This window comes from Falco punctatus (genome assembly GCF_963210335.1).
Source record: "Falco punctatus genome assembly, chromosome: 2".
In the NCBI taxonomy this organism is placed as follows: domain Eukaryota; kingdom Metazoa; phylum Chordata; class Aves; order Falconiformes; family Falconidae; genus Falco; species Falco punctatus.
In genome coordinates, this window is record NC_137581.1 from 78,251,839 (window position 1) to 78,274,486 (window position 22,648).

Here is a 22,648-nt window from a genome sequence, read left to right on the forward strand (position 1 = left end):
CTGATTTTTGTCTTACTTTTGAAAAAGCTGTAATTGTTTCAGTAGGAATCAGCAAATCAGCATCAAAGCTGGACAGAAAACAGGCTGGGGGGCAGCTCTCTAAGCAGGTGCCTACCTCTTCCAGCATCCACTTGTGTTTGGACCTCTGCTAAGGGTTCTGGTTGGGTACCACTGAACAAATGGCTAGTTGCTGTGTCCATCACCATGTTTTCAGTTCCAATACAGTATTCAATAAAGTATTTAGATGCCTGGATGGCATATGGGAACTTCTGCAGATCTTGGTGGAAAGGCCAAAGCTCTAAATGTTATTTGCTTAGATCACTGTTGGAGTCAAAGATCTTCACTTTTTTTTCCTATATACCAAATACATTTTTATGGTTAAAGGGTGCTATGTGGCCATAAAACTCTGTAATGTTACAGGAAATCAATACTTGTTTTTGGCACTTCAGAAAAGGTCAATTAGCTTTCATTGTCCTCTCTGTCCTGTTGCCTCCCCATTACTGGTTATAATTTTTTCTAAAGCATCATTTAACAGGGATGAGTAGCACAGTTTTATGTGCCTAAGAGAAGAAGCAGGCATCGTGTTTGTGTTAATAAGTTCTTAGACTATTAATATGAAATACCTTCTCACTTGAAGGAATACCTGGTCTAGAATACTTCTAAACATATTTTGTAGCAGGCTGGGATTTAGGAGACAGCTGTACTTTATGCCTGGCAAAGATCAATCAAGTTAGTGATAGATTTCTGAATGATCCCATTTAATCTGGAAGTAGTGGTACAAACAATGATATGCCAATAGCATACATGTGTACATTGTGCTATAATTAATGTAGTGTGTATGTTTAGGGTCAGGTGTGTCATTCTCAGCTGCCCCCAAAGTTGGGTATATTTCTTTGTAACCCCCCCATCACTTTTATGCTTAGTCTGAGACTGTTCTTAATATTCCTGAAAGTGCTCTGAAATATTGGTAATAGTGAACAGCCCATTAAAAGCTCCAGCTGCACTGCTTGTTTTCTAAAATGGCACAGGTGAATTGTTTTGTTAATGAGATGCCTATTACTTAAACTAAGATGACAAACAGTGTGCTGTATTACTATACCTTCTGAGTATCTTAGCAAGGTTTGAATGCAGGTAATTAATTGTTTTTTATTTTTAGGGACAGTCAGGTTTTTTTGAGGAATTTATTAACTGCCTTGGAATATTGCTTCTGTTTCCCATAACTCCAGAGAGCCAGTAGCTTCTAGCAAGATCATTTAGGTTTGCAATTGCTCTGTGAACTCAGTGAAACTGAGTTTCTTGAGCTGAGTGTCTGTTTTCAAATGTTGTATATATTAAAACCTTAATCTAAGTATTCTTGGTTTTAATATCCATAATCTTGATAGCTCAAAATCTTTAGATACTTGAGCTTTAGTCTTTTAATTGAAAACTTCTACTGAGGCTGTTTTGAATTACAAATTTGCAGTATGTGCATTTTATTTAAATAGAAAATGACCTGCCAGCCAATCTTTATAAATGGTACTTCATTTTAAATCAGTTAAAAATTAAAATTTGTGTTTCTATGGAGAGCTAGCATAATGATGATATTCCTAACATCACAGTTCTGCATATAATTAACAAGCACTCTGTGTGTGTGTGCATGCATGCATGTTCTGGCTGATAACACGCTGCTTCTAGAGTTTAGTTCTTTAAGTTACAACTTTTTTCTTCTGCATTATGCTCTGAGTAAGTATATGATTCATCTCTGATAGTTTTACAAAATAGATTCATTTTAATTAGAATGCCATCTTCAGTCTTTATGTGTTTTATGTATCAGCCAAAAATATTGAGTACATAGATTTAAAAAAGAAATGTTAATATACATGCTAAAAATAAATCTCTAACCTATATAACTAAATAAATATCTAATTTGGTTTTCATTAATGCTATACCTTTCACTTTAGGTACTGCTACAAGGAAAGCATCTATAAGGAATTTATTTGCTTAAGAAAACAATGTATTAACACAAGAGAATTTCAGTATGTCTGTGTTGCTACATACTTTAGTATTCAAATATTTTGTTAGCTTTTGGGAAAAAGCAAAAAATAAATTAAGCCAAACAAATGTCTCTGTAGAAATGTTTTTAATAACAATGCCACCAGTATGAGAGTGCAGTGACCCTACAGTTTTACATGCACTCGAAATGAGACAATATTAAAAAAAAAAAAAATTAGTCTTTTCTCCTTTCTCTGGTTCCTTCTGCTTACTCCCAGCTGCTCATTCCTCTCCCCAAGCATCCCCCACATGCTGGCAAAAACATTCATGCAGCTGTGTAATGGACTGTGCAAATTGTGTGGGACAGAAATGTTTTCCTTTTTAAAGCTTTAATCTTGATCAGCCTCCTGGTCCAGTTTGCCATGCAGCCCTGGAAAGGCTTTTGCTGCCAGGAGGGCAGGGGCAGTGCAGTGCTGGGAAGGACTGCAGGGAGGGTGATGCTTGCTGCTGATAGGGTTTTTTTTGCTGTTGCTGTTTTCCTCTGTGGAGAGGAAAGCGAATGTACGAGACTATGTGCCTACTCTCTTTTCATTGCAGGCTCCTTACATATAAAATGTATTTTCCATAATTCGGGAGAAAATTGCCAAAAAAGCACCAGATCTTATGGACAGTGAAGTTTCAGGAAAAAGATAAAACTGCAGAAGTATTTTGTTCATCTTCACTCTGTCATGATATCTGCTTCCAAACTTCCCTTACCTCGTTTTTATCATTTTTGTCCCTATCCAGCAGAGTATCTCAGCAGGAGGGCATGTCTTATATTGCACACCACGTCATAGGACAAAGATCCCTAAGTTAGCACTCACCCAAGTCTGCTCTGGAGCTAAAAGCCAGATTGCCTGCAGAAGTGTGACACTAGCATAGCTAAGTAGACTGGCTGAAGAAATCATATATGAATAGGACACTGGAGGAGGACTTGTGAAGCTTAAAGGACAGGGGATCATGACTGGGGGCTTTTGTTGAACTGTAGAGACAAATGAAATTATGGAAAAGCAGAAAACCCGAAACTGACTAGGTGGATGAGTCCTAAGGGCTTGGTCACAGGGATGAGAAGGGAGCCTGTTTTCTATCAGGGTCATGTTGTTTTGCCCAAAGCATGTATGACTTACTTAGGATGACATAGGACAGGACCTCTCCTGAGCCCAATTCTCTGTTGCTGGAGGCGACCACATCAGATAGCACCTCTCAGAAGTGGTCAAATTCCCTTTTTATGAATTAGATCCTTTTCCTCCTCTACTTGAAACCTCGTCCAAAATTTCACACTGCTGATGATTAGAATTTTTATTTACACCTGGTTTGTACTCATTTTGCATCTACCTCTGCGCTTTTCCTTATCCTATCCCTCCCTGATGTTTACTCTGATCTATTTTTAAAGAGCCATCATATCCCCTCACAGCATTACTTTCAATAGATTAAAGTAATGAAGCTTTTTTTGTCACCCTTTCATAAGACAGGCTCTCCACTCCCTCAAATATTCCTGTAGCCCTGCTCTGCACCTGTTCCAGTCTGAATTTCTTTTTCTTGAGTCTGAGTGACTGGAATGGCAGAGTGATCCAGAAGAGGTTTTGCCTTGGCCTTATACGATGACATCAATATTCACTTTCAGCTCCACCAGCTGTATCTTACCTCATACATCTGAGGATCATATTTATTGCCTCTTTCACTATTGCATCACATTCATGGCTCATTTTTTTCTGTGTTTATTTAAATACATCCATCTTTTTCTTCTTTGATGATTGTCAACTAACAAGCTCCTGAAGTGCAGCAGAAACATCTGTTTCTAATCTCTGTCCCAGTATTACCTGTCCCAAATAATGTGACTTTGCACTTCATGCTATTGCATTTCATCCTATTTCTGTTGTTCCACTTGAGGCCATACAGGTGTCCTTTTATCTGACACTGTCTGTGATCCAGTGTGACCTTTCACAGCTACTTAGCTGAAAGTACAACAGAACTTAAAAAGTCTTCTAGTAGGTGCTTGTTCATGGTGCTGGAATAAATAGATGTGATAAATTGGTGTGTGAACTGAGGAACAGTTTCCTGATGGTTTTAAACAAGCAAATTAAGAGGCAATACATTAAATCCTTTATTACTTCCGTTTTCCTGTAGCTTCTTGATGAAGTTTAATTGGAATGCAAAGCTGGTGCTTTTTTTTCTGAAGCTAGAATGTGCCATCAGGGTGAGCATTGGTTTCTATTAAAGTTTTCACAGAAAAGTTAGAAAATCTACTATGCTCTGAAGAGGAAGTGCTTGAATTCATGTTTTACCCGTGGTTTTACTGACAGAGCAGCATGCCAACAAGTGTTCCTTTCAAAGAAAAATGTCCAAAAGGGTATATTTTCATTTGAGTACTGAATTAGAAAAAAATACCTCCCCAGACTATAAAGTAAAGAGTTTTATAGAAATTATTTGTTGGTTATGTGCCCTGAAGCTAACAATGATTTTTTTGCTACCAGGAATCTGAAAAGTCTGATGCCACGGATGAAACTGAGGCACACACAGAAGACAAGGCAGATGAAGGGACTCATGAAGAGGCTCAGACTGCTCAGTCACCATCAGAAGATCAACAGGTAATTCTTCCTTTTTCCCTTCATGATATGAGGGTTTTGTCTGTGCTAAGCTCATGAAACATAAACCCACAGGCCCTCCTATTGTGCCTCAGGGTGGAAAGACTGATTGCAGAGGGGTCCTGTTTGTCTTTTGCATGCATTTTCTTTGCCATCATGGTGATCTGAAACCTGGATAAAAGTCAGGGAACTTTGCTCTGAATCTGGAATAACAGCATTTGTCTTTATTTAACAGTTTCCTTCTGTCACTTGTTGCCATAAGCTTTTTTTTTTTGAATGCTTATTTGCAACCAGACTCTAGTTATGTAGAATAATTTAGGAGTAGGCATCTGAGTCCTATCTGTGTGGAAAAATTTGCTGCTATCAATGGCCAGCATCTGCAGTGCTCGTAAATCTAGTTGTTAAAGTCTGTGTCATGTACCAGCATTGACTGCTGTAGCAGCAAGCCAAATCTGACAGTGTCTTCTCCAGGCCAAAGAAGACAGTTTCTCTAGGCAGCAGCCTCTGGGTAGTGCAGAAATGGAGACCATTGTTATCCTTTCTGCCTGCATGAAGGTCTGATATTAGTCACATGGGCAGATCTCAAAATGCAGTAGTAAAGATTCTTGGAAGAAGCATTCTGAGTTCCTTCAACTCCCTAATATAATATCCTGCAGTTAGCTAACATCAGAAAGTACCTATGGTGGAAAGGTAGATGGATCCTGCAAAGAGGGACTATTCTGTTGTGTGCAGGTGCCTTCCTCATTGGGGTGCTTATGTTACCGGCCAGGTTCTAGACCTAGTAGAGACTAAGCAGAAATGCATCTGGTGTCTGCAAATCAGGGATCCAGATGCTTTATTTCTCTTGCTGCTCTGGGAGTTTGGCATTTACGGATGGGTTTATTTTGATGTTGCAGTGTCAGGTGACTCTCTTCCCAGGGAGGCAGACCTGGATCAAGCACTTAAAATTGTCAGGGTTTTTTTTTTTTGGTTTGGAGATCAGATGGTCCTAGTGGGATATCTGTCACAAATGCATCTTCTCTTTCACTAAAGACCAAAACAAATGTGGTTGGTTTTTTTTTTTTTCTTCCATCTAGCTACTCCTCACTGTAAGCCTTTCCTGATTACCCTTTTTAACAATGACTGAGCCAGTCATCATTAGGCTGGAAAAGCACCCTTTACACAGCCTCATGAAAGTCTCAGGCACTGGGAAGTCTCATTTAAAATTTCAAAATGGTGATGAAGAGCAACAGTCCTCAGTGGGCACTGAAATTTCTCCTTAAATTATATCCAAGCAGTTTTCATGTTTCTCTGAATTTCAGCCACCTTGCAAGTGCCGTCAAATACCTTTTTCCTCAGCTCTTAAGAGAAGCCCAGCATAAAACTGCAGTGCATCCCCTGGCAGGATTAGATTACTTGCCATTCTGGCTGACAGTCTACTCTAATGTTTTTTCAAATGAGAACAGAATGCTGGAACATGTCTGCCAATCTGTCAAGCAGCTGTGTATGAGAGGTTTCATAATGACATAATGCAGTACCACTCCTATACAACAAGAACCTTGCTCTGTTTCTCACAGAATGGATTGGAGCTGTAGGTGGAAAATATATTCTCCTTCAGTTTTACAGGGAGGGGAGTGGCAGAGGAGAGAGCACCAGGCAAGATAGTGTGTTTGAACAGATCTTTCTGTGTCTATGAGGGCATAAAATATGGTTAGTCTTACAAATCCTCTGCTTTCACCTGCATGGTCTTGGCAGTGCTGAAATGTTCTTATATGGTCTTACATAAGGAGGACGAAAAGTCTTCCTGAAATTGTCTAACTGATACCCACTTTCATCATGCCAGGTATATATTAGCTCCTGGGGGGGGGGGGGGGGGGGGGGGGGAGGGGCGGAAAGCACTGCTTCTGTTCCCATCTCACTAATTTGTAGAAAGGATACTCACCACTACAGGCAGCAAGGTACCAGGGGCTTGTGCCAGGGGTACACAAAAACCACTTTCCACCCTATTCTACCACCTACTTTCCATGTCACCTAGGACAAATCATGTCAGTGATGTGGCATCTGTCTGCCTTGCCACAGTTCATCCCAATTATCACTTCTGTTGGGATAGCATAAATCATTCTGTAGAAATTCTGGTATTCTCATTCACTACAAACAGCACAGAGAGGACAAGTGTCCTTTGAGGCTGCTACAGTGAGATGAATTCTACCTTTTGTCTCTGTATCTCATTTTACCTTTATAAAAGAAGGCTAGAATAACATTTCCTTACCTGGCTAGATTTTTATGAAGTTAAATAGATTTAGACTGTCAGATTGTCATTGGAGTATCTCCATTGGATGTTAGGTCCTGAAGGATATGTGTAGTATCAACACAGCATTTTCAGTATTTCCCACTCTTCCTGTCATTCTGCGCCCAGCTCATCTTGTTTGACTGCTTGACCACACTGAATAGATGTTTTCTGTGTGCTTTCCCCACCCATGTCTTTTTTTCTTCTAACTTATTAAAAGCTGGTCTCTGTATACTGAGTTCTGAAAGGGTGATCTTTCCCTCAGTGGCCTGCTCTGTTTTGCAGCTGGACAGCTGCATCTTTAGAACACTAGGCAGGTCCCTTTTGGAGACTCAACTTACTCTTTTGACAAACCCTCAAATAAAAATGCCGTAATTTAAACACTGCAGTTGTATGTTCTGCTTCTGAATTAATATACCAGTAGGAAACTAGTAGTGGCATTTTGGCCTTATGTAGCACTCAGTTTCAAACCAGCTTAAAACTGACTCTCTCATGCAGGGTATAACTCAGCTGGCTTTTCTCCAGTGACTTTGCAGGAGAAATGCCAGTGCTATGGAAAAATTCTGGAAGAGTGTTAGTGAGGTAAAGGTATCTCAGTCTTTGCTGATGAGCATAAGATAGATAACAAAATAAATTGTGACTGTCTCAGCTGTGGAGCTGCATGGAGGGTCCCAGATTTCAGAAGGCTCCTCCAATGCAGGAATGGCATCTGATGATCAGTGTGGGTCTGTGTGGCGGCTGCAGCCTTCCCCTGCTGCTTCTGCTGCACTTGCTGGGAGATGGCAGGAGTCCAGAAAATGGCTTTTTGTCTCAGGCTGGTATGACCCTGAGAAACCAGTGAGAGATGCCAACCCTCTAAAAAACCAAAACTCTTAAGTCAGAAACAGTCTTCTGTAAGTGGCAGGGATATATGCACAGTGTGACAGGTTCTTCTTCACACACCTCACGTTAGATCGCCTAGGCTTCAGCAGCTCCAGCCCCTCATTCACACAGATCGAGTAGTAAGTAACAGGAACGGCTTTCAGCCTGGGTCACCAAGGAACAACTGCCCTAGGATTTCTTTAGGATTTATTTTTTTCACCTTAAACCTGTTGCATACTTTCCTTTCCTAATCACTTCATCAAGCTTACCCTTTACTTCTTCTTAATCTTTTTTTTTACTTCCTAATCCACATCCTCTGATGGAGAAGATTGAGGAACCATTTTGTCTGGATATATTGTCCCTTTTTCGTGCTTTGCCTGCCCATTTGTTTTTGAGTTTTTTTGAGGAAAAGACTGTGACCTCCTATGCACATGGCATGGCAAGGGCTCTGCTGGTCAGTAGATGTGATGGTAATAATGCTTCCTTCAGATTTTAGCTTGCACGTTAGAATATGTTTTAAGTGGTGTCCCAGTTAAATCAGTTTGCAGTACAGATTAGGCTTGCTTCAGGGCAGAATTATTTTAGAAACATGTTCAAAAATCATATCATAATGCAAGTCTGTATCCTGTTTCAGCAGTTCCCCAGACCATATATAAATCCTGGCACTGCAGCTCCCTTCCTTATCTCAACTCATTCTATGCAAACTTTATCAACTACTCATGCCTTTTGCATAGTACTATCCCAATTGCCCTTTTTCCTTGGGATTTTGTGTAAGATTAGCTCTTCTCTCCAATAACCAGCTTGGTATCTAGCATTAAATTCTATTCACTGTACATTTCTATTTTTTTGCTTTTATCTCTCTTTCTTCATCACTTTTGCTCAATCTACAGTTTAAAACCAGCTTGTATTATTTCTTATTCCCCAGTACTGTTGAGCCAAGGCATCTGTTCCAGCCTACAACAGTTAACAGAATTGCAAGCCAGATTCTGAGTGATGATATATAACATAGATATAACTCTGTATAATTCTGATTTATCTTTCATTTTGTAGACCAGCTAATTACCAAAAAACCCCAAATCTACCTGAAAAAGCAAACAAAAACCCAGCTCTAATGCTTTACTTGTCAATGAGGCAGATTTGATTTGAAATAACTGAAAGGGAGCTGTATTTAATGCTTTTATAGCTCTTTTTCAAAGTAAAGCTTAAATGTGCTTTGTGAGTTAATGTGGAGGACATTATCTCAAAATAAATCCACTGAATTCCACACTATTTTCATAAATTCAATGTTTAATTTCTGTTGTATTTTGCCTGTATGACCTCTAGTATTCTTTCCTTGATCTATCTTTTAAACATTTTCTTTTGTACCTTTTATGTAGGAAAGCAAGGAAGAACATGCAGCCACAGGGGTATAGTATATTTGAATGTTTTGCTTCCATCTTTTGTTTGTGTGCTTTTAATTTCTCTTCAGTCTCATTGCTTCACTCAGAAGTTAGTAAATTATTATCCATGAAACTAAATATACTAGTATTATATTCTGCTACGTATACTTGTTGGTTGTACCATAGTCTTATTTTTTAGGAACAAAGATAGGCCTTTAATCATTAAAAACTCAATGGAAGAGAAATTCTCTTTCACAGATTCTTTAGTAAAGTTTGCCAAGGACTCACAAGACAACTATACCTTTTGACAATCTCTAACTGACACCATGCTGGTTACATTTTCAGTGTTTTGAGTGTGAAAGAGGCATTCTGAAAATTTAGGCCATTCTGCCTATAAAGGAAGTATTTTCCTTGCCAGATTTTGTAAGACCCAGGTGCAAATCCTTATGCACTTTTCGGCTTTGCCCAGCATTGCAGGCATTTCTTCAGCATTCCCAGTAAAACTAATGATTACTTTAGGCTATTTTCCACTACAAACCTGCAATTAATAAGAGGACACATTCACATCTTCCGACTTCCAAACTGCAATACATGCATATATACACATACACATGCCCACTGTAAAGAGTTATGCATTGTGGACCTGGAAGCTGAAACGGAGGTCCTGGGACCATGGGCAAAGCATGGGGGCTCCTGGTGAGGCTGGCAAGGGTCTTTAAGGTTGGTTAATGCACCCTGGCACCACTAGCTAATGCTTCAAGCAATAAAAATACCCCTTTTTTTTTTTTTTTTTTTCTGTAAAAGGTAATTGACTTGCATTTTGAACTGAGGTTGTTAATATCCAAAAGATGTTGCTTGTCTGTGGGCTTGCCTGGCCCTGTTTCAAAGAGTGCTAATGAAAGGCACCTTTCCTGGGTAAGATGCTGAAAGAGGCAATATTGCTTTGGCTTGAAAACTTCTAATCCAGCTGACCTGTGCAGATGGTGGTATTACATTTCTGGTTTTGCAGGGATGATCCCTTAGTGCAATGGTTTTCCCTGCAAAACAACCATTCAAACCAGGAATCTGCTTACAACAGATCCATTCCTAAGCATGTTTAAATGGGATTTTACTTCAGTGAACAAGATGTGACTCACACAGACATTATGTGTCTGAGAGGAAAACCTAAGGCCTGCCTGCAGACCTACTACCTGCAGTCCTGACTGAAAAATAATTATGTATGCTTTGATTGGTTGAAAGGAAGGATTTTCTATAATTTTTGTAGTCTAGGTAGTATGTGATAGTATAAAATTTGAGATAAAGCTTGTTTGTACACACAGGAGTGCCTTTGAACAAGAGTTTGCTGGAAAAGAAGGAGCAGAGAAGCCTGTAGTGCAATTTTCAGTTGTTTTTCAGAGCAAGACTACATTTTAAAACCTCGTTTACTGTCTCTTAATGATCTGTATTTATTGTCTTTTGTCTGTGTCACATAAATGCTAGCTTTCAGATAGCCATTACTTTGGCTAACTGAAGCAAAGGGCTATTGCCTTTAAATTGTGCCATTTCTCCTATATAAAAGAGAGAAAAAAGAACTTTTGAAACAGAAACAAGTCTAGTTCCTGTGCCATAAATCTTGGCTTGTTTACTGCTCCAAGAAAGCATATAAATAAAAATACTAAACATTTTGTCATATTTACATATATTTCATATTCTCATTTTGATCTTGAACATCTGTTTACAGCTTAACCCTATACTGTGGTCTAACGTCTCTGAGAAGAGGGTTCTTATATTCCAGCACTTGCCTATTAACTCCACAAAGCTAGAGCCCTGGCAAATTAAAGTGAAAAACTCTATACGTTACTTCTTTGTTCTATTTTTTAAGCTCAAATAATATTGCATTTACTAGAAATAGAACAGTTGCAAAAGCAGAGCTCTGCATTTCAAGACTAGTTATTTTTCCTTCAATTCCTGCATGATAACTACAACTATTTTCTACAAAAAAGGAAGAAGAAGAAAAGCAGGAAGAGGGAGAAGAAAAGGAAGAGGTAGAGGAGCAAGAAGAGTCTTAGTATGCTTCGCTATGACACATTCTTTCTTGAACAGGCGTTCAGGTAAATATTGAGATATCCAGCACAGTTTCTAAATGTTCTTAGAGTAACATAAACCTGAAAATTTTGTACATATTGCTGTTATATTCAATTACAAGAATGGAAAAAATGTACCAAAACATTATGCATTTGAGACATAATGGTTAGTCAAAACGATTGCTCTTAATGAGTCTGTTAGTTTTCCCCATTTCTGTGGCACAAGTGAATCTGACTTTCCCACACAGCTGTCTCTGTGATCCCTAATATCCATCACATTCTGCAGGCCCTTCAATCCATTCCCCACTGGTTTTACAACCTTCACCTCCCTGCCAGGCTTCTGATGTCCACTTTGGGCATATTCTTTAGCATCTTCCTGTGGTATCCCCTAGCTCTCTGCTGTGTCCCTGAAGTATAAGCCCTACCAAGAGCAGCATGCTAGGTGTGCACTGCTTGGGTGGTCAGTATACATGCACAAAGTGCCCAACTGATGGGCCAAAAGTACATTTAACTGTTAAACTCATTGCAGCTTCTCTTTCATTTGGGATAGTAATTCATCCCACTCGCCTCTTACTCAGCTACTGATTCCACTGAAACTTTTAGGAGCTTCATGTCTCAAATGAAGCCCTCTCTCAAATTGAGTTGAAATGTTAAAAAAAAAAAAAATTACTGGGGAAGGGAGAGGAGCCTGACCAGAAATATGACACACTATAAAACTGTTCTGATTGCCTTAGAAACTGGGCCAAATGTGACTTTAAAACCCCAAAACAAGAAGCATCTGGCAGGCAGAATTTTTACCTGTATAAATGTACAAGCATTCATCATTGCTCAGGTTTTGCCAGCATATGGTTTCAAATTTAATTTTCAGGTTTTCTTCTTCCTACTACTGTCACTTCTCCTCTTCACAGAAATAAAGATCAGACAATCACTTACTAGGGAAAAATGTTAACTACAGGAAAGTTGGGATTTCCAGCAGATTTTCCCTTGCATGGTGGGACTGCCTCCCAGTTGCAGACACAGAATGTGATACTCTTTCTAGAACTAGCAAAATTCCAAGCTAAGTCTGTCTCTGAGGTAGTTGCTACAGGTTTAACCAGGCATATGCTGATGTGGAGACCCAGTACCTCAACAGGACAGACAATGCATCATTTTGTTCATACTACCTCTCCCAAATCTGGGTTCCTCTTGCATGTTCCTGTTGCATGGGAATTAATTCATCCCAGCGTTGTCCAGTGTTCAGATCACAGAGGGAGTGCTAAACACTAATCTAATTTTCCTTATTTTTGTTCAGGAAGCACAAGCTGGAGCAGCACCGCCAAATAAAATAAAATCACTCTCTCGAGCAAACATCACTGCCTTTCATGCCTGTAGACTTATGAACACATAAATACATAACAGAACAAAGACACCACCCTGTCCTACCTGTGGCCTTTATATATATATATATATTTGGTATTCTGATTGCTTGTTAAAATGAGTCTTCTTATTTTGACTGATGATATTTCAGTTGATATGTTGCGATAATATTGTCCATGTCATGTTTCAGCTTGTAAGCTCCTTGGGGCAGGAACCATGTATTTCTCCATGTTTATACACTGCCAAACACATTGCTGCCACTCAGCAGATAACTGCACTCACACAAGTGACTTATTCCTTATTCAGAGAAAAAGAATTTCAGCACTGAAAACTTCAAAGAAGCTTCCTGTATACAAACTGTGTGAATCACTTCTCCCTCAGCTGGCTTTTGAAAAGGATTGGGATTTCCATTGTACAGCAGTTTAAATAAATGCATTTTTCTGTCCTACCTGTTCTTTGTCTGCAAAACCATTAATTTAATCCTAGCAAGCTGTGCTAAGATCTGTAAATCTTTTCTCCATCATTACGGTTGTAGGTTATGCAAAATCCTTCACCTTGCCTTATGTTTCTCCTGAAGTTTCTGGTGTGTGTAAGACCCCAAACACAAGGATACAGTCTTCACTGAAGGAAAGGCATGTTCCAGTCCCTCCTGCTGAAGCCTCGTCAACCTTCATGGATACATTCATGTTTGCTGGGCCAGAGAGGCAGAGAAAATTAATCCATGTTCAGGCTGTAACTCTTGGTTAGAAGTTCACTGATGAGGAAGGAGCTTGGATTTCAGTCCCTTGTATGATTACTTTTTATGGGATTTCTAAAATCTGCTTATAGAGGAAGAGAGGGGATGAGAAATGCTTATTGCCAAAGTAGTCCATAGCTTCATAGACAAAACAATCTCCAAAGGAAGCACACGTTTATGTTTAATTGATCAAGAAGAGGCTGGCTTTTCAAGCTGCGATCTCCTATACTGTGACTGCTTGAACAATGACTGAACAAATAAAGTGGATGAAAAATTTGTGAGGGTTTCCTGAATGTCCTGAGTGGGCACATTTTTTTGTTCAGGATAACCTGAAATTGCAGCTGTTGGGAGGGCATGGATGGGGAAGCAGTGCTCCCTGTCTGCACTGCTTTTACACTTGTAGGTGATGCTGGGCTCGGAGCTGTCAGTTCCAGCTGAGGGAAGGACCTTGGAGTCCTCACTTAAAGCTCACCAAAATCATCAGCTCAACATGCAGCAGTAGCCAAGATCCTGGAAAATGCTGGGCACTGTCAAGAGGACAGCATGACTCTGCTGCCATATAAAGCCTTGCTGAGCTGACATCTTGGGCACTTTGAGCAGTCTGGTCTCTGCATCTTAGGAAAGATGTAGTGGTGTAAGAAGAGATGCAAAGAAACCAACAATTAGAGAGGATGAAACAGCTGCTCCATGAGGAGACTGAAAAGACTCTTCAATTCGGAGAGGAAGCCAAGGCATTTACAAAACTCATAAAGGCAGTGAATAAGATAAATGCAAAACTGTTAAGTCAAGAAATCTTGCAATACTGTAATAAAAATTGGTATACACAGTTACCATACACAATGAAATTAGTAGAACGGCTTAAAAGAGATGAAAGAGAGTACTTTTTTATAAGGTGGCCCAGGAACTTCCTGGGGTTTGTTGTCACAGGATGTTATGGAGACTGACCATGTCAACAGGCCCAAGAAGGTATTGGGCAGTGTCAGGAACAGAAGGCTTGTAAGGATGCTACAGCCCGGGATGTGTCCACCAATATCCCTGATCCAATGAATTGCGGATGCTGGGGGCAGAAGAAATTCAATACAGAGGACTTGCTGTCCCTAAATATCATTGCCCACTGCCACTGTCAAAGACTGAGTACTAGGTTAGGTCAGCCACTGATATGACCATTTCTTACGTACCTGTGTGTGATTACTTTTCTTGGGGAAGACGTTCCCCATCTTGCTGGCAGCTGAACTGGCGTGGCAGTCATTGCTGCAGCAGTTTTGAGCAAAAGGCTGGACTTCGGGAAGTATGGTAGACGAAAAGAAAACAGAACTGTTAATCACTCTGGAAATGCGGTAAATCCAATGCAGTGAGCACATGTTGTGCAACAGCCAGTGTGTTCGCGGCAGCCTTGACATATCCTGGGCTGCCTGAGCTTCACACAGCTGATGCACCATGGGCTTCATTCTTCCCCCCACTGATGTGCAGAAGTAAGAGCCTGAGCATACCCAGTACGTCAGGCAGGGCCACAGGCTTTGAGCTTGGAACAAAACCACGACTCTGCATATTCAGGTATTACTTGTTAAGGCAGAAATATGGCAACCATCTTCTCAAGAGGGTATAATCTGGAAAGCCTGTCAGGGAATGTGAGGAATGCTAAGCCTCCCATACAGGAGTGACGCACTGCCCTGGTCTTCAGCTGGTGGCTGAGGTTACGCTCAGTGTGTAGTGAAAGAGCAAACAAGGTAGCGGATGGTCGTACTCACAGCACAGCTCTTTGGTGCCTTCCTTGGGGTAATGTTCTTTGGCGTGTTCTGATCATCTTTTCTGCCAGACAAAAAGGAGGTTGTGAGTATGCAAAGAATAAACTGAAAGCTGACTGCTGCTCGGTGATTTTAGCCGTAACGTTAATTCTACTTACATAAGCTTAATACTTTCTGCAGTAATTTAGTGCAACTAGGCAAAGAATCAAATCTTTTCTAACTACAGCTGAATGAAAATCAGTATTACAAAGATGTGAGCTATTGAATTAAATGCATTTGAAAACATACTGCCTTCATTTTTATATAATTTATATTTTACTGGGAGAAAGCAACTGCAGTTGGTTAACAGGGCGTGCCTGGTACACAGTGTTTCACTTGCTTCAGAGAACTGTGGATGCAGAATCATTCCAGCGCATTCCAGTTAAACACAAAACAGCATGCTGCTTTTTGTGACACTTTGGTGTGTAAAGTATTTTCCTTGGGTGATTGATGCTAGAAACTTCTAGTATACTGAAACTAGCTAAAATTAGAAAGACTTCAAGCTATGCTTCCTACAGATCCATATATGTCATAGGATGGTGGCTGTCTGCACCTTAAAATGTTTGATTGTCAAGTTTTACAGGCTGCTGAAGTGTAAAACAAGTGACTACAAGTATCATTGCAAAGCAACTAAGTAGACAGGGCTAGTCAATGGTTTGTTTTCCAGGAAAATAAATACTAGGATCTTCAGTCTGTTGCTAGTAATAAAGGGTTTTGAATAACAGGTCCAGAAGGCAACCTGGGCCATGCTGTCTCTTGCATGAGAGCACTTCTGAGTCAATAAATTGTGTGAAAGTTTTTCTCCCAAGAAAATTCCAAGGGTAATTCATTGGAGAGAAATTAAACTCTTCAGTAGTTTTGCCGGTACAGCACTAACCCCCAGTCAGTGTTTTGGTCACCTTTCCAGCCACCACATCTGTTCACATGCCTTCCAGATAATAAGACTTGCTAATAGTCTTCCGTTTACTGTGAGAATGTCAGTGTTAAAGGAGATAAGACTATCTGCATACTTTGACAACTTCAGAAGGCTGGAAAATATGCTTGACGAATGATCTGGGAAGCTGAAAATTCAAGATAATTTTTTCAGAAAGCAGATTGCAAGTTTGTGATTTGATGTCAAATATCTTGAAGAATGTTTGCTGTCCCTTCAGCTGCAAAGTCATTGCCATGCATAAAGCAGAGGAAACAATTTTCAGCTGAGGCTCAGTGAGTTCCCGTCTCCATTTTGCTTATGGGAAAGTAAGGTGCAGAAGTGGGATGTCATGCTTAATACCATAAATCAAGGGCACTAGAGTCCAGATTAGATGTGGACTACCTGCTGTGTATTCCCCTGCTTCAGAACATGCCAACCATGGTTTTGCATGTGGTGATGACTTTCTGTCACATTTTTTGAATCATTTAGGTTGGAAAAGACCCTTAAGATCATCAAGTTCAACTGTAAACCTAACACTGCCAAGTCCACCACCAAACCATGTCCCTAAGTGCCATGTCTAGATATCTTAAATACCTCCAGACATAAAAGCAGTAGAGGAACTTTGATACCAGTTTGTCCAAAACGTGTTTTAACCACAGACTATTCAGCTAACTTCCTTGCCCCTTACTTTCCCTATGAAAGTGAGAAAATACTTGTAGATAATTTATGGGAATAAAATCAAAGTATCAAGGCACTGATTGAAAGATGAAAGTATAGCAGCATCTTCTTCCCTTGCTAAGGTTATTTGCCTCTGAGTTGTCCATTTCACCTTAAAAATGTTAATGTCTACTTTTTTTCCATCATCTTGATATCTGACAGCTATCAAAATGACCTTCTACATTACATTATATATTCGCTACTTTCTTAAGTAACTACTATTCAGCAGCCTACAGAAGAAATGGCTGAAAAAAATGGTTGCTTTTCCCTCTTTGTTGCTCACTGGCCTAGATCAGAACTGCACCTGCAAAAAGGCTCTTTGGGGATTCCTCTTAGAAAATACCAGCTGTGTTGGTGTCTCCATTCTCTCATAACTTAACAAGCATGTATCTACACACCCCTATGTCACAAGCTGTCCTCCAAAATATGAAAATGCTTATAATTGATCAAAGTCAGATTTGTATGACTGACACATTAACTAAGCAATATATTTTCAGGCAGGACAGAACTTATTTGGGTTTCCTACTGCACTGAGAAAGTTTAGAACATATTACTAAAATTGCAGAAGCTACTTTATGTATGTAGAAAAGGATGTCACACAGGGTGCCCTCCTAACAGCTAGCTGTGATTTTGCTGATAGGTACAGAAAAAAGCCTTTAGTCATCTCTACATTTTCAGCAGTGTAATCCTTTAGGAATTCCTTCCTTGAAAAGGAAACCTGGAGGCAGAAAGCAATGCAAGCATCTAGAACTTTTATTTTTTATTTTGACTGCATAGCATGCAAGTGGGGCTTGGCAGATCAAGGACCAAGAGGAAACCTTGCCTGGGAAGGCAGGCCCATCGTCAACCCACCTCATGCTGACGCAGAGCTGTGCAGAAGCCCTGCAGATGCATGCTGCTGTGCACGCCTTCCCCTCTCCTAAGTCACGAGCACAGTGTCCAGCTGATGAGCCAGAGTGACTCCCACACACCCCCCAGTTGTGCTGTCCCCATCTTGGCAGAGAAGAAGGGAACCCCTGGGGAGTGTCAGCCTCCTTGGGCCTGTCAGAGGAAGCCTTACTCCCACGCAGACACTGCGTACTGGCAGCTGGTAAGCATGCTGCTTTCAGAGTTAGAATAAAAACTATCCTGTCGCTGCTGCAAACAGCTCTGGACATCAACTCATGGTAGCTTAAGCTGATTTGATGATGACCCAAGCTGGGTGCTTGAAGCCCATTCTGCTTTTTGGGCTGGGAGGACTTAATGTCTCCTGCTGCAATCACGTGCTGCCTGTCCTGCAAAAGCTGCCTTGGAGGGGTCGTTGTGACAGAGGAGCCCTGGTGAGCGCAGATGATTTCAAGATAGATGCTGGGGCACGGCAGAGCCAGGAGCGCACAAAGGCAGGGGTGAGGGTCACTGTCAAAGCCAGAGCACGCGACTCCCAGCTGACTGCTCGCACAGGGCGATGGCTGTGGAGCTGGCAGCAAAGCACGGCAGTTCCTGCTCTGCTGACTTGAAGGATGGGATCCTGGCTGGATGCTTGCTTTCTGTCCGTTCCAATTTCCAGCTTTCTGGGGACTTTTTTTTTTTTTTTTGACCTTCAAGCTTTACATTTGTGCAGTAAGACTAGAAGAGAGTTTATATAGTAATAGTGGCTTACTGTACCAGAGGAGCATTTGTGTGCAAGTGTGTGACAAAATCTGCCCCCCAGCACCCATCAGCTCCTGGTGGCTCAGAGCGGAGGCTGCTGGTGAGCACAGAGCCAGAGCAGCATGATAAGCAATGTTGAAGCCTGCTGTTGCTGGCTTTAGCCTTTAAAATCATATTATCCTGATAAAGTTAGCAGTCCCAGGGCTTGCCAGGAAGCACAAAGCACACGAGCTGTCTTCTTTCTTGCTGCCCAGCCTGTATTTCCCTTCCCCCGCACCATGGGGATTTTTCTTTAGTTTCATTTTACTACTTTAATTTTAAAAAAAGCTAATTGCCTCCACAATAGCCTCCAAAGAAATAAATAAAGCAGATGCACCCTCTCCTAACATCCCTCTGGCTGGGGAGATGATAATCCCCACAAAGGCAACCCCGGGTGATGTGCTGGGCACAGCGAGTAGCAGGTGGCAGGACTGCATGTGGGGCTGTGGGGTGGCAGCTGGAAAGGGCTGGGCTGCTGGTGGGTCCTCCTGGGCTCCCAAAAAGGGGGTGCTGTTCCAGCCCTTACAGCTAACTTGGCAGCAACATCTCGGGTGTGAAAGCTTGGCACTAACTCAGTGATGTTTCTTACTTGGCCTGGGATGAGGAGAAGGAAAAGCCAGAAAAGTGAGAAATAAAATGGGGGCAAAAATCCCCTTTGGGCTAGGAAGCATCTTCTGGTCATTGCACGTGAGCAATTCCCAGCAGTCAGTGGTGGGGCACGGTGTGTTAGAGGAGTTTTGTCTTTCCGTGTGCTCCAGTACTTTTCCATAAGGATTATAGCATTACTGGATTTTAATTATGTGGTATGTGCATTAATATTGGCTACGTCCAACTTAAATGGGTCTGGTGCTGGCGTCCATGTGCTCCTAATCAGGTTTTGATGAAAGCTAGAAACAATACAAGAAAATTATATTCAACTTCTGACCAGGCTCAGGCTGGTTTCAGGGCAGCCGCCAGTGTGGCCCCATGCAGGAGCCAGAGGAAGCAGTTCTGGCAGGACCTCGGGGGCCCAGGTGGCTGAAATATGGACCAGGGTGTCACCCAGCTGTGACAGCTGTGGTGGGGTGGGTGATGTGTCACCCAGCTGTTGCTGGAGGTGGTGAGGACACCTCTGCCTGATGCCCAGCACTGGAAGAGGAGAAGGCAGTGGAGAAGGAAGGTCAGGGCAGCTGCCCGTGGGCTGGCAGGTAGTGCCCAAGGTAGTGAAGACCTCCAAGAATGGGTCCTGGGGACCATGTTTAACCAGCGGCTCCAGCACAGGACGGGTGCACTGATGAAGTCTGGCACTGGCAAGGAGCTGGGGAACATTGCCAGTGCAGAGGAGACTGGGACGGTGGCCCAGAGAGAAGCCAAAGACCCTGAAGTACACAAGTGAGATAAAATTTGGTGGTATGGAGTACCAGCATCATGTGCTTTGGGGACAAATAAGAATTTCTGCTACAAGCTGGGAGCCTGTCCTCCTACGATTGGCACAGGAGGAGAAAAGCTTCTGTGCACAGGTTCATCTCCAAGCCACAGGGAGCTGTAACGTGATGCAGCGGTGGGAAAGAGAAATGTGATGAGCAGATGCACTAAGGAGCTATTTTCAGAAGTGAAGGGAATACTAAGTAATGTCGCAAAGCACTGCAGTGGCACCTTCTTTGGGGAAGATACTGTGCAATGTTTGAACCCCTGGTCAAAAAGGACAAACACACATCAAGAGATCAGGGAAAAGCTATTCTAGATATCGAGATTTTGCACTGTTCAATTTATGAGAAGACCCGGCAAGACCTTGGTTGCTGTAGTCCAGAAAAATTTCCAAATTTGGAATTCCCCAAAATGGTGGATATTGAAATTTCCATTTTTTGTCATTTTTTCTTTTTTTTTTTTGTATTCAGCAATAGTCAAAACATAAAGCTGGAGAAGAAACTTACTCCACAGTAAGGGGAAATACTGTCTCTTCAGCAGATGCACAGTGCACATCATAGATCACATGTCGCAAGGAACTGTATGAAAAATAAAGCAAGGAGACAGTATGACAGCATATACTGAACGTACAGGACAGGCTGCCCAGCACACTGAGGAACAGGATCTCACCAGGAATTTTTCCAGGATCTGGAAATGTCTCTCACCTGAAGAGAGGGGGCAGCTGGTGATCCAGGGAATGGCGGGTCCCCTTCACACTGCTGCGTGGATTTTCCCTGAGGTGACACAGCTAAGACTTTGCAAGGAAGCTGGGAACTTCCCTTGAGAAACTGGCTGCTGTTAGCAACCAGGGTTTCACTGGTGGAAATCTGCTGCCTGTAGTATATTAGAGATAGCTGAAGAGAGTGAATTCAACCAGTGTCGTATGTCCTTAGCAAAGTATTCTGCACTCCTGTTCTTAGCAGTACATTTTTAACCTGTAGTGATCTTTGCCTGACTGCTACTATTCATAATGTCAGCATCAACATCTTCTCCCAAGTGACTCATGCTAAAAACACAGGTATTTTGGTGCACGGTGTCTTAAGGGTGCATGTTGAACTCGTCTGCTACTATCCAAACATCACGAGAGCCTGGCAGACACTTGATCCTCCTCGGCGTCAGCAGGTGGGACTCAGAAATGTTCATTGAGGTAATCCCCTGGGAGGTGATGAAGTCTCTTTGGGTTACAGACAGGCCCACCCAACAGTCACTCGTGGGGTGCATCCGAGTCCCAAAAGCTGGCAACACGGCTTATCGACATGCCGTAGATGAAGGTCAGAGATTTCTGAAGGGTGGCTTGTCAGGCTGTATTTTTCATTTCCAAATTAGATGTGAAGCCACCTGCAGGAACTCAGCAAGTGCTTCATCCTCTCTTGGTGCCATCATGCGGGGGGGGGCACCTGGGCAGCAGGTCCTGCCCCAGAAGGAGCAGTGGCAGCTCCAGGGGTAATAGCTGCCATGTCCCTTTGTCAGGCTCCTGCACCGAAACAGTGAGTATCTCTGTGAGTGTAAAGCCGTCTTCTGCTCACCAGCAAGAAGTCAACCATGCCTTCTTTAAACCAAGATTTTATGCTTCTTTTTCTGTATTTTACCCACTGAGGGGTCATGGGCTGTAATGGGAAGGAAGCCAGCTGTTGCTGGTGCACATGCTGGCGCTGTTGCAGAGGTGCACAAGGAGGGAAGCAGCCTTGGCAATGTCGGTGCCACACAGCATTAAGGGATGGCTCACCAGACAGATGGCTTCACTCGTGAACACTGACTTGTCCCTTAGGTTTGGCTGAGCCTTTGCCAAGCACATAGCTTCTGCAGGATGGGGCCAGGGGGCTCGTGACCACCTGCTTTCACGTGACACTGCCTGACCTTGAAGGTGGCAGGGGAGGGTTGCTTCCACCAAGTTCTCATCAGATGCTGCCATTGACAGTGTCAACTGCTAATGCCTCATGCTGGGCTGAGGGAAAATCACTTGTGAACTGTGTGGCACCCAGTAAACTCTCCCTAACCTCAGGGAGACTAGTAAAGGATAAAAGTTCAATAAGATGCTGTACGTGTTGACATACTAAAAACTCCACCCCAGTGGTGCGCCAGTTAGGTTGTGATCAAAGATGGCAGGGCACTGGAGGGCAAGAGCCTGGCAGAAGAAATTGCCTGCAAGTGATGCACCCAAGGGAGCAAGGGGAGGCTTTTGTCTTTCGGTGACGTGGCTCGCTTGCAGAAACAAACCCACCAGCTGCCTTTTGGGCAAAAATAATGGCTCCAGCAATTCTTTTCCGTGAGGCAGAAGGATATTTTTTGCACGAGTCATTTCCTCTAAAGAAGTATGATTAAAAAAATGTTTCGCAAAAACAAAGCTCAACGACCTCCTCAAATTTTGCCTGAAGTTTTGTTAAAAGGAGCTGTTTCCTCTCTTTCCTTTGTGTGCAGGGGCCCAGAGACACGCTCTGTAGCAGGATGCTGCCAAAAAGGGAGCTTCTAACCCCAACCACGGTGTGGGGTGGGTTTTGCCTTGTCAGGTATTTCGGGGGCCTTGAGCAATCAGGACAGTGGGGGGAGCAGAGCTGGGATGTGAGAGCTGCCAAACGCAGCCTCATGGCACTTCTGCAGCTCAGCAGTGGAAGAGGACCATTCCATGGGGAATTTGGGATTCCCTGAGCCCGCTGGCTGCTCTGAGCCACCTGTCCAGACGCACTGCCCTGCCCTGCTGCCTGACCACTTCCTGCCTGCCACCTCCACATAAGCCTTTGCACTTCTGGAGTCAAAGTTTAGCCCAGCATTGGTGAATTACTGGGTTTGCTGTCGTTTCAGTGCTACTGATCAGTATTTGTCACGGTACTATTATTTAGAGATAAATTATCTCTGAGGTTGTTGGG

At 42.3% G+C, this 22,648-nt stretch overlaps 1 protein-coding gene across 4 annotated transcripts in view; it reads left to right on the forward strand.

The window, feature by feature from the left end:
• SH3BGR (SH3 domain binding glutamate rich protein) overlaps positions 1-21,800 on the forward strand; it is a 39,447-nt gene extending 17,647 nt beyond the window's left edge. Inside the window, exons 4-7 of one of the 4 annotated variants that reach the window (XM_080376686.1) lie at positions 4,485-4,598; positions 9,099-9,128; positions 11,084-11,191; positions 12,711-13,049. In XM_080376686.1, the coding sequence (XP_080232812.1) occupies positions 4,485-4,598; positions 9,099-9,128; positions 11,084-11,149 (210 nt within the window). In that variant the 3' untranslated portion in view covers positions 11,150-11,191; positions 12,711-13,049. The other 3 variants (XM_080376687.1, XM_080376685.1, XM_080376684.1) reach the window with 3 other exon arrangements.
• The last annotated feature ends 848 nt before the right edge of the window (positions 21,801-22,648 follow it).